General features: G+C 43.4%; 1 protein-coding gene across 1 annotated transcript in view; it reads right to left on the bottom strand.

The window, feature by feature from the left end:
• The window catches only part of HERC3 (HECT and RLD domain containing E3 ubiquitin protein ligase 3), a 124,383-nt gene that overhangs the window by 107,027 nt on the left and 4,665 nt on the right, over nucleotides 1-12,691 (bottom strand). The window contains exon 3 of the mRNA XM_059173049.1: nucleotides 4,054-4,321. Coding sequence (XP_059029032.1) covers nucleotides 4,054-4,279 — 226 coding nt within the window. The 5' untranslated portion in view covers nucleotides 4,280-4,321. The remainder of the gene's footprint in view (nucleotides 1-4,053; nucleotides 4,322-12,691) is intronic.

Below are 12,691 nucleotides of genomic sequence, written 5' to 3' on the forward strand. Positions count from 1 at the left end.
ATGCTTCTGGGAATCACAGGGCTCTTTGCCTTTGGCCAAAGCACAAATGAATGCGTCACAGAGACAACTAAGCTAGAATCCCCGGCTGCCCAACACACTGGGAAAATCTCAGAACTTCATATCCAGGAGTTTCAGGATTTGCTGTGTCCTTGAAATGCCCTCTCTTCATCACACACAGGATACACACAGGAAGGTGGTCACGTAAGTACTAAGAAATAAGAGAAATGAGGTGACAAGAAAAGCACAGTAGCCTCGGGAACAGCAAAAGCAATAGGTAACTATTACATGTTCTCGAGAAAAAAAAGAAACCCTTTAAAATCACTGTGGAGTGCTTTACCACTGCTATGTCACAGGTATAGGATTCCTCCTCAAAAAATGAGTTTGTGTCCCTTGCAACCATGACAATTAGAGACAGTGTGTACAAGCTGAACCACCAGCAGGACAGACTCAAGGCGCATGTTCTTTTTTTTTTTTTTTTTTAAGATTTAATTTATTTATCCAACACAGAGAGACACAGGGAGGGAGACGCAGGCTTCCCACCGAGCAGGGAACCTGATGTCGGGGCTTGATGTGGGGCCTAATCCTAGGACCCTGGGATCATGACCTGAGCCCAAGGCAGACGCTTAACAACTAAGCCACCCAGGTGCCCCTCAAGGAACATGTTCCGACAGAAGAGTCTCATCCCATCATCCCGGTGCATCCCCTACCCCATTTTCTTCCACCTTTCCTTCCCCCTCACTCTCTTTAATCCTTCACCCTACAAAGTCCTTTGGTCTGTGCAATGGTGTGGAATTGAAATCATAAATCTGCCCACTGTCCCCAGAAGTGTCCTGAGAAAGTGGTCTTCTATCAAGTTCCCTCCCCAAACAGCACGGAGGTTCCTTGGCAGTAGCGTTTCTGCAGGCTGGGGCCAGCAGTGGCTGCCTGAAAAAGGGTCTGTCACTGACTTCCCCTCTCTGCCTAGTGGCTCTCCAGGTCACAGTTCTCAATAAACACATGGAGAAAACAAGCTCATTCTCTTTTTTCCAGTCATTAAAAATAAACCCAAACAGTCCCCAATTTAGAACACACCTACCAACAAAAAAAAGTTAAAAGAGAGGGAGGTGCCCACCCACATAATCTTTCCATTCAAAGAAGAACTATTCCACAGCTGCTATGGAGTTTATAATTAACAGACAAGCTTAACCAACAACATAAGTTTCTGGAATCTACTGTTATTTACACTAGGACCTTGCTTATTACAAATTTAGATTACAAGCATGGGCTGGATTCTGTGGCTGAATCCAAAAGCCTTCTTTCTCCACGCACCTCTAGCTCAAGTCTCTTGCAATCACTCAGCCTTGCCTACAGGGAGCGGCTGCAGGCTCAGGAATTGGCCTGACCCAGTGTGCAGGCAAGAGCAGGGACTGCTCCTGATCACTCACTCCCAGAGCCCACAGACCACCCACCGCCAGCTCCACGGAGCTGTCAGGAGGCTCCTCCGGAACAATGTCGCATCGCACTGAGATGCGTTCACCATGGTGCCTCCCACGGGTCCTTGCCATCATTGGACTGCAAGCTTTTTGTTTCCTTTCTAACCAGCCACCCCAGGTCAGATCCTCTCACCCCAGGTTCTAAGACAAAGGTGGGGTGGGGGAGGCCGCCACAGAGGGCAGAGTCACAGAGCAGACAGACAGGAAGGGGAAGCAGGGCAGCCCTCACAGGCACTGGTAGCTTTGCTGAGTTGTCTTTATGATTTGAATCTACTGCGTCAAGAGCTACATTACAACAGGGAGTGAGTCTCCTTTTACAGGAAAGGGAACTGAGCTCAGAAACTCAGTCAGAAACCGGTAACACCTACACCAGCTTTGCCTGACTCCAGAGTCCACCCTAACTGCGTCATCTCTGCAGTCCTGGAAAGATCTCCTCCTGGTCCCCAAAATCCTCCCTCCGAGGCTGGCCATGGTGAGAACAAACCCTTTGAAGATCATTGGTATGAAATGGGCCTTAAAAGCCTCTAAGTCCTGGCTGAACATTCGCATTCCCACAGGAAGAAGTGAGCTCTGGGAATGTGACTTGCCATTAATCCCTCTCTAGGCATTAATGGTTAGATTCCTGCTCTCACTTGGGGCAAGAATAGGAACTTCATGTGAGTTTTAACAGAGGGAAGGGAAAGAAGGCTTTAGTTTTTACTCTTTTCCAAAAAGAAAACCATTTTTAGAAATCAAAAAACTTTCCCACATATTATACTTTTATGTTCATTGGTAAAACACATAATGGATAAGAATTATTAATTCAATTAGGAATTGGCAGCACCATTATCGAATTTTTATTTTAATGAATAACAGAATCTACTAACATTGAAAAATGGTAGCATCAGGTACATTGTACATATAAAGGTGTACAAACATACGGCCCATGCTACAAACTCCTTCCTTGAAATCCTAAGAGCCCAGGGCCCATAAAGCCCTGACAGAACATTGAGATTTGCTCCAGGTGAGTAGGCCTGATGGGATGTCTTAGGGAGGGCTCCAATGAGGGAACCTTGAGGCAAAGAATGGGGAAGGAGCCCACAAATCATACTTCACATACTTCATAATTTTGCTTAAGATTAGCTCTCTGGGGGTGCCCAAATGGCTCAGTCATTAAGCGTCTGCCTTCGGCTCAGGTTGTGATCCCGGGGTCCTGGGATGGAGCCCCGCATCAGGCTTCCTGCTCAACAGAAAACCTGCTTCTCCCTCTCCCACTCCCCAAATTTGTGTTCCCTCTCTGGCTCTGTCTCTCTCTGTCAAATAAATAAATAAAATCTTTAAAAAAAAAAAAAAAAGCCCTACAGCCCTTTATCCAATGGTCAAATTATAAATTTATAAATTAATACTGACATTTGGGCAGGTGAATTATGGAACACAGCCACTTGCTATGGGAGGGAATAAATATGAGAAAGGAGAAAGACAATGTGTCATGGAAAAAACTGAGCTCATCCTGATGCCAAACTGACCCTCCTAGACAAACACAAAAGAGTAAAATTATCTAGAAAAAAAAATATCAAGGCTGTTCTTGATATCAAGCTTCTGTACGTTCACTTGATTTGGATTGAATAAAAAAGATAACAAGTAACAACAAAATGACACACACCCACATTAGTGTAAAAAACACAACACGGCCACAACTGAACACACTTCCTTATCATTTCTCACCAAAGGGAGACCCATTTCAACATCATCACCACCCCTTCCAAAAATCCAAGACGAGAAAGTACCTCATAAATTCTTGCTACATCTATACTGAAGGTCAAACTCACACAGAAAAAGTGGGAAGAAAATAAAATCACTGGACAGATCCTGTATGTACAGCCCCTTGCACCTTCCATCACATCTTGCCACACTATTCAACATTCCCTCAACAAGGATGGCACCTTGACAGCTATGCCTTTAAAAAAAAAAAAAAAAAAGTCACAGGGTACACTCAGGTGTGAGCAATAACTGGGTGTTCCGGCCAAAGGCATGCATACACACACACTTGCTAAAGTCCAACTGTGCCTCTTACTTGACCCCCGAAGGCAGAATGGGTCCTGCTCCCTGGCTCCTTCCAGCATAGTCTTCAACTTACCTCACACATCCTTCCATGGGGAATTCCTACAGCCACACCATAACCACCTCCCATTCACCTATCTCTTCATACCCAGCACAGTGCTCATCCCACAATGCTACCGGAAAGTGTGTTGCCAAAAACTGGTGAGTGAATATGCAATCAGGGAAAACGTTTCTGATGTTGACTGTGTGAGGGTTACAAATCCACAAAATGATCATACTGTCGTAGCATTCGATTACTGGGGAAAATCCTTCTCTAACTCTGAACTAACTCATCAACCTCCCTCCCCTGGCCAATGATATTCTATACGTTATCTAATAAGACAAAAAAGGATATCACACAAAAAGACTTGATTTGAACACAAAAGTTCCACACGGTAAGGATCCCTGCACCAGGGAGGTGCAGGTAATCGACTGGGTAGGTGATCTTCAACCCACTCTCAGCCTTTCTCACCAATCATGGAGGCAGACTAGGCATGCTCACCTGGCTTATTTCCTTCCCTCTCGTGGCCCAGCTGCCCCTTGGTGTTCAAACCGCAGGTGTAAACTTCCCCATCCTCCAGCAGGAACACGGAGTGGTTTCCTCCACAGGCCACTTCCTTGACGCTTCTATCAGATATAAATCCACACACTTGTGGCTCGGCCACAATCCCCTGCAGGTTGGTACTGATCCCAGGTTGGCCCAGAGACCAATATCCCCAACATAACATTGTTCTGATCCTTCAGGGAGTCATGTAGCCTAGAAGAGAGTTCTGTAAAAAAAGGTTAAAGAAAAAAACGGGTCAGAGAAAATCACTTTTTTTTTTTTTTTTTTTTTAAGATTTTATTTATTTATTTGTAAGAGAGAGAGAGAGTGAGAGCGAGCACAGGCAGACAGAGTGGAAGGCAGAGTCAGAGGGAGAAGCAGGCTCCCCGCAGAGCAAGGAGCCCGATGTGGGACTCGATCCCAGGATGCCGGGATCATGACCTGAGCCGAAGGCAGCTGCTTAACCAACTGAGCCACCCAGGCGTCCCGAGAAAATCACTTTTAAGTAATAAATATAATCACTTAAAAAAAAAAACCTCCTCTTAATATTCTTCAGATACCTTGCATCTCAAAATAATACATATTCATATCATGGAAAATATTTACAGTAATGATACTATTTTTGTGTTTCAGTAGGAGTTTAAAAAAAATTTCTAAACAAATTTTGTTTGTATAAATGAATAGTGAACACAGACAGAATGTGACTTTTAGATCGCTGATAAGAAACTCCAAGTACAGGAGAATCACTAAAACATTATTTGCAAACCATTATGGCAATAACAGTCTGGAAATTATCCTACTAACTTCATCCTGTCATTTCACCGTGCCCCTTTTGAGTTTTCTGCTTATTTCATGTTTTGAAATTTTTTGAACTAATTAACTCCTTTAGGTTAGCCTGGATAGTAATAATTCACCACTTGAAACATAAACAAAAAATGAAGAAAAAAATGTTATCTTCTCTGTCATTTCTTCTTATTCATCCTTGTGGCTCTGAGTCAAGCTTCACTTCCTACCTAAAACCCTCTAGGGGTCATTCCAGCCACAGGTGGCCTGCATCCCTCTGACACAACCTCTGTCTTGCCTTGATTGGAGACTTTCTCTGTATCTTAACTCTTCAGCCAGATTTTAACTCCCTTAATTAGGGACCCCAGTATAAGAGACCTCTTCGCTTTTGCAGCTACTCAATCAACTCTTGGCTGATCGCTGCTGACTCCAGTCCAAAGTTTCCCCACCTTTTAGAAATTTATACTTCCCTTTCAATATAAACAAAACCCAAATCTCATTGCTCTCTACCAGTTCACATTCACTAGAATGGCTATAATCAAAAGGACAGATAATAACAAATGTTGGTGAGCATGTGGAGAAACGAGAGACTTCTAGGTTGCTGGGAGGAACGTAAAAAATGTGCTGGTCCTTTGGAGAATATTCTGGCACTTTGTCAAAAGCCTAAATATATAGCTACCATATGATCTGGCAATTTCATTCCTAGGTGTATAGCCAAGAGAACTGCAAACATATGTCCACACAAGAACTTGCCCAGAAGGGGGACCTGGGTGGCTCAGTCAGTAAAACGTCTGACTTTGGCTCAGGTCGTGATCTCAGGTTCCTGAGGCTGAGTCCAGTGTCAGGCTCCCTGCTCAGCAGGGAGTCTGCTTGATCCTCTAGTGCATGCATGCTCTTTTTCGCTCTCTCGCAAATAAATCTTTTTTTTTAATTTTTTTTTAAAGATTTTTTTTTAATTTTTTTTTTTTAAGATTTTTATTTATTTATTTGACAGAAAGAAATCACAAGAGTCGGAGAGGCAGGCAGAGAGAGAGAGAGAGAGGGAAGCAGAGAGCCCGATGCGGGACTCGATCCCAGGACCCTGAGATCATGACCTGAGCCGAAGGCAGTGGCTTAACCCACTGAGCCACCCAGGCGCCACTCAAATAAATCTTTAAAAAAAAAAAAAATAGTATACAAGTGTTCATAGCAGCATTACTCGTAATACCAAAAGGCAAGAATAAACCCAAATACCTATCAATTGAGGAATGGATCAACAAAATGGGGTACTTCCATACAGGAGAATATTATTTGGCTACCTATAGTAATGTTATCTGACTTATTCTTTGAACTCCTAAGGCTTTCAGGAAAGGTATGGAAAACTCAAAATAAATATAAAACTGAATCTCAAGATACTTTCTTAATCACAAAGTTCTGTTTCTTCCCAAGATTTTTATACCTTGTCTAGACTCTCGAACTAAAAGGACATTCAGCTTAACTGTTATTCTTTGAGTTAATTACAAAGGGACATAAGATGAAACACAAGCTGGGGTGGGGGGGTAGGATATACATGTTAAAAGACCAGCAAAATCACATAATCTTTTCATAATTTAATTTTCCCAACTAACTTCGCTCATCATTTTTAATGTTTCATGAATTCACCTTATCCCGCCTACCAATAATTACCTAAGCAGCATCATAGAGCTTACTACACAACAGTCGCTGTGCTAATAAGCATTTTATATTATTTCATCCTCACAACAATCGTGTGCCATAAGTACTATTTTTAGCTTCATTTTCAGGTAAAGCAAGCCTCAGAGAGACTGAGAAGCATGCTCAAGGTCACACAGCTAGAAGGCGCCAGAACCAGGCTTCGAATCTAGGCCTGAGGCCAATTTCCACAGTCTTCTCCACTGGGCTGCACACTACCCAAGCAGATTTACCAGTCACCTACAGGGGCAAGGACACAAAAATTACTTGCAGAACAACTAACTGTCGTCAGGATACAATACAGGATGCCCTGCAAAGTTGAAAATAAAGTTGCCCTCTAAGAGTGAAACTAGTCAGAATTAAAAGATAATGGCTGAGACTGGGCAGCTGTAGCATTAAGCCATCCCCTTAACCAGCCAAGTACAAAAAGTGCATCTAAAAATATGACATCAAGAAGCTATTATTATATGTCTGCAAGAAGATCTACAAACAATGCTCGCAGCAGCTTTATTCATACTAAACAAAAATGGCAGAAACCCAAATGTTCATCAACAGGAAGCTGGATAAACAGATTATAGTATATTCATACAAGGAACACTACTCATCAAACAGGGGAAGGCACATGGCTGAAAACCACTTAACCTAAAATAAAGCTGCAACTCAATGTGACGCAATCTTTCTGAATAAGAAAGGTTTAAAAAATATTCCTCAAGGGTGTTATCAACTGCTTTTTCTTATCCAAGTCCCTCTTCACCTAGTAACAAAAATTCACTGCTCTCTTGCACAAGGATAAGATTGGCCAAGCCAATCAAAGAACACCACTCCAGGGGCAGGAGGCTGGCTCACTCAGTTAAGGGGCTGCTGCTGGCTCGGGTCATGATCCCGGGATCCTGGGATTGAGCTTCTCCCTGCTTCTCCCTCCCTCTCTGCTGCTCCCTCTACTTGTTCGTGTTCTCCATCAAATAAATAGATGAATAAAATGTTTTTAAAAAACCAGGGGTGCCTGGATAGCTCAGTGGGTTGGGCCTCTGCCTTTGGCCCGGGTCTCTCTCTCTGTTTCAAATAAATAAATAATTTTTTTTTAAAGATTTTATTTATTTATTTGACAGACAGAGATCACAAGTAGGCAGAGAGGCAGGCAGAGAGAGAGAGGAAGGGAGAGCAGAGAGCCCCATGTGGGGCTTGATCCCAGGGCCCTGAGACCATGACCTGAGCCGAAGGCAGAGGCTTAACCCACCCAGGGGAGCACCCAGGCACCCCAATAAATGAAAAAAAAAAAAAACCCTATGAGCCATACACATGACCCCCACCAAGCCAGAGAAGGCCACCTGTAAACCACAAGACATGACCGCAGCAAACCAATGCCCCCTGAGCCATTGTGATTGGTTCAGGGATAGGATCAGAGTCACTGAACTCTAAAGGAAGACTGCCATTTGCCTCTGAAGGATGACGGAAGCTGCTGGAAGCTCTGTCCCTGCCACACGAGGATGCCTTTGAGACATTACGACTCTCCCAGCCAGAGTTTCAAACACAAGAGACAGAACGAGTCCCAGTACTGTTCCTTAGAGGGGGATCCCCCCTTGCCTGGTGACAGGACCACCCCCTTCCCTCTTCCTAGCTGCAGCTGTTCGTTATTCGTGGACTCCATGCACGCGAATCTACCTACTCACTCAATGTATTTGTAATCCACGAGCAATACCTGGAGCACCTCTGCAGCCATTCTCAGATCGGGGCACCGGTCACCGTGTGTCACCCAGGTGCACGTTTCCAGCCGAAGTCGAACAAGAGGATGCTCTGCCTTCTCGTTTCAACTCTCATACTGTAAAGATGTGGTCTTTCTGCCATCTATTTTGTGCCACACTTTTCAGGGTTTTATAGTTTTTTTGGTGATTTTGCTATTTAGAATGCCCCCAAGCACAGCACTGGAGCTGCCCAGTGTTCCTAAGTCCAGGAAGGCTGTGCTATAGCTCAGAGAGAAAACACATGGGTTAGACAAGCTTCGCTCGAGCTTGAGGGACACTGCTAGTGGCTGTGAGTTCAATGATACTCCATCAAGCGTGGGATGTATCTAAGGAAAGGAAGAAGGCATTCACTGATCTCTACACACAGTGGTTGCGCAAAGTGCTACTGTAACCCATAGAGTGCACATGGAAGCCACAGAGAAGATGGAAAAGTAGCTGAATCTGGGGATTCATGAGATGAGCAGCATGTGTGGTAGACAGCACTGCTGGCAGGTTGGGGGCCAAAGGAAACACCATCACATTACCAAGGATCTGAAAAATGCTAAAAACTCTCTTGGCTAGTGTTTTGTCATAAAGAAATATTGTCTACAATTGATCATTTATAAATATATATATAATTTGTAAATGTTTATATATATATGTATATATATATAGATAGATAGATAGATCACTTGTATACAAACTGATCATTTGTTAAAAAAAAAAAGAAAAGAAAAATATATACATAAATAACCTAGGTGCCTAAAGAGAAATGCACATAAAACACACACAAAATGAGGTTATACATGGACCCACTAAGCAGAGGCTCTTAGCAGGAACCTCACTTACCCCATATCTCTAGAGAAGCCATAGCTCAGTACTCATGAATTCAGTGTTTGCAGCGGCTTTGTGGAAAGTAACTACCACAAACAACGAAAATCAACGGTAGATAGTGGAATCTCCCTTTTTTGTTTATTTAAGATTTGTTCAAATTGGGGCACCTGAGTGGCTCAGTCATTGGGCGTCTGCCTTCCCCTAATGTCACGGTCCCAGGGTCCTGGGATGGGGCCACATCGGGCTCCCCGCTCAGTGGGGAGCCTGCTTCTCCCTCTCCCACTCCTCCTGCTTGTATTCCCTCTCTAGCCATGTCTCTCTCTATCAAATAAATAAATAAGATTTGTTCAAATTAGATTTCTGTCATTTGAAATTTTAAAAAGTCCTGACCGATAATATTAATAATTACATTATTTTTAATAACAGTAGGTAAGACTTAATTTGAGCTGACTCTGAGTCTGGCACTTTTGCTCTGTGCTTCATAGATACTAACTTATTTCACTTCTGTGAGGTAGGTGCTGCTATTATCATGTTTAACTTATAAATGAAAAGAAGGGGAACCAAAAACAAAACAAACAAAACAAAACAAAAGGATAAAGGTAAAGAAAAAGAAAAAAGAATGAAGGGTCTTGACTAATTCACACAACTAGGCAATGGCAGAATTAGGATTGAAGCCCAGAGTCTATGCTCATGACCATTATGTCATCTAATAAGGAACCTAGAAAATAAGGAAGTAGCCAAGGGGTCAGAACTTCCCAATGTCTCCAGCACCATGCAGAGGGAAAGGGTGAAATGCTAAGTAATCACTGCCCAAGAGTGGAGGTGGGTAGATAGGACTCCGTAACGTTAGTCATTAAATTCACCCAGCCACTTGCCTTACGTAGATTCCATGATTAACAAGCAACCTGAAATAACTTGGTTTCCAAGGCAGCTTCCACTATGGGGAAAGAACACCGTGATCAGCTGACCCAAGTGTCCCAGTCTTCCTGGCATTCTACTTCTCATTATCAATTTGGCATCCTGGATGTATTAGCTTCTTGTAAGTTTGTTTGGCACGAGTCGGTCCTTGAGAAGCAGCTGAGCTCTCGGTGCTCTGGCCAGCTGCAAGCCTGAGGAAGCCGTCTGACGTGTGGCCTCAGCCTGATTCAACTACCATTTATTTCAAAAAAGACAACTAGAACTGTTATTCAAGAAAACATCAAAAATCCTCCCCACCTGAGTTACAGTAATGGAATTTTCAAGTAGTCAAATAACAACTACTTACTAGGAAGAGTAACAAACGAGGAACCACAAATAAAATGTATTCCCATGAATGGATTAAAAATCCTAATTAGAAATGTGATCTAGGTCATCATGAAGCTCTGCCAAACCTCTAGCAGGAGGCACTAAAATCATCTAGCTTTCAGGAGAGAAGTTCAGGGCGGTGCAGAAACCAGCCGTTAATCTCGCTTTCACTTAAAAGTATACTCTGGAAGAACCCGCAGCTCTAGTGGCTACTGGCATCCGTGAATTTAAAGTCTAGCTTCAGCAGTGTTCCTCATCACTTGCCATTTTGCACCTATTTTTCCTCACTCACTGTCTCTCCCTTGCTCCTGGAGGAGTGGAATCTTCTCCCTCCTTCCAGAACACACAGTTACGAGCAGTGCTGCAGAAGAACCCGGGACTGCACTCTGGCTCGGCACCTACGCCAGCCACTGCAGTCCCAGCCCCTCCTTTTCCTGCCTGATCTCCCGGTCACAAAGCAAAAGGAAGGAAGACGTTCTGTTCCCTCTATGTCTCACCTGGTACTTTTCCCAGCCCTTCTCCTCATCTATTTTTGGTAAAAGATTCAGGATAATCTCAGCAGGGTTTAAGGGTCAAAAGGACTAAGGTTCAAGCCTGAATTAACTACATGCTAGCAGTAAAGCCTTGGAGAAGATATTTAGCCACTGTTTCCTGTCTCCTGTCTCTAAAATGGGGAGAAGAGCGCTTAGCATGATGCCCAACACACAGGACTAAGTGAGGAGTAAATGTCAACTGCTGTACCTGTACCTCCCTAGGCCTTGTACTCTTCCCCGAGGCCCTCAGCAAACAGGACAGCCCGCAAAAGGGGCTAGGGGTATGACTCCTTTCATCCTCCCCACGGTTAGCATTAGCTGTGTTCCACCAAATCATGCTACAGCAAAGCAGCACAAACCACCATCTGTCATAACTTTGATGAAGGGGATTCCAGGTTGCTAGGAGAAAGTTTTTTGCATGTCTACTCTTTCAAATTCTGGGTGGGGGGTGGAGTGGGAGTAGATAAAGCTCTTTTTATTAGTCCTAGTAAGGTAAGTGCTAAAAGATAAACTGTAATTCTTAAACTTTGTCTTATTAATCAAACCAGGCACACAGCAGCCTAATGACTGATTCTTATTCCTTGTCTGAAAGTCACTGAAACCTAAATGACACTCGGGCAGAACTTTTAATCTCATTCATAATAGGGATAAGCGTCGTTTCAAATAAGCTTAGAAGACATTACCTGCATGATGTATGGGGGAAAGGGGGCTCTTTTTCAACAGCAGGAAAAGGCAATGCCCAAGGCTTTAGTGCTCTGCAGGCCCTCCCCAAATCCAAGCTTGAAATAAATCTGGAGTCAAAATTCAAATGCAGAATTAACTCCAGTAACAAAGGAGATTTATTATTCTGATGACACACTATATTGTTAAAAATATTGCTATCAGACAGAAATGGCACAGAAAGCAGAGAGGAGTTTTCAATCATGAGAATCTGCTCCTTGCTGCTTTCTCTCTCTCCTTCACTTCTGCTGGACTTTGGTTCTCTATTTTAGGCAGCACAGGAACCATTTCTAGCCCTCCCCAGATGATCTCATTACAGGTGGGACCTTCTTCACTAGCTGGTGCTGGGCTCCATAAAACTAGAAGAACAAGCTCTCTGCTGTCTGTGTAAACTGTGGGCTGCCTTCAAAAGACACTTGACCAGCCTGACAAGAATTGAAAAGTCTGACAGTGCCAAGTCAAAAATATGGAGCAACCAGGGCTCTTACACACAGCTGGTGGGAGTGTAAATTGACATACCACTTTGGAAAACAAGTTGGCATTATCCAGTGGAGGTGAAGATGTGAAAAGCCACAGCATGGCAGTTTCACTCCCACACATATGACCCGCACAGTCCAACTTACCAAGGACCTATGCGGCTCCTGCACCATGTTGAGAACTGGAGATACAAAGATGAGTGAAAACTGCAAACTGAACTTTCAGCTAAGATGGAAATGTTACATACCTGCACTGTCCAGTAAGGCAGCTACACTACACTAGCTACACATGGCTGCTGAACACTTGAAATGTGGCTAATGCACTTTAGGGACTGAAATTACCTGAAATCACTTTTAATTTTAATCCAAGTCATATACAGCTAGTAGCAACCTTATTGTAAAATGAAGCAAGGACCCCATGGCCAGGTACCTTAAGATATATGCACAAGGATGTACAGGTCAGCACTGCTTGAAACAGGTAAAATAAAGACAACCAAATGTCCATCAATAAGGAAATGGATGCCCTGTGGCACAGCAATCAAAAATAAATGCACTC

The sequence above is a fragment of the Mustela lutreola genome, chromosome 1, assembly GCF_030435805.1.
Source record: "Mustela lutreola isolate mMusLut2 chromosome 1, mMusLut2.pri, whole genome shotgun sequence".
NCBI classification, from domain to species: Eukaryota; Metazoa; Chordata; class Mammalia; order Carnivora; family Mustelidae; genus Mustela; species Mustela lutreola.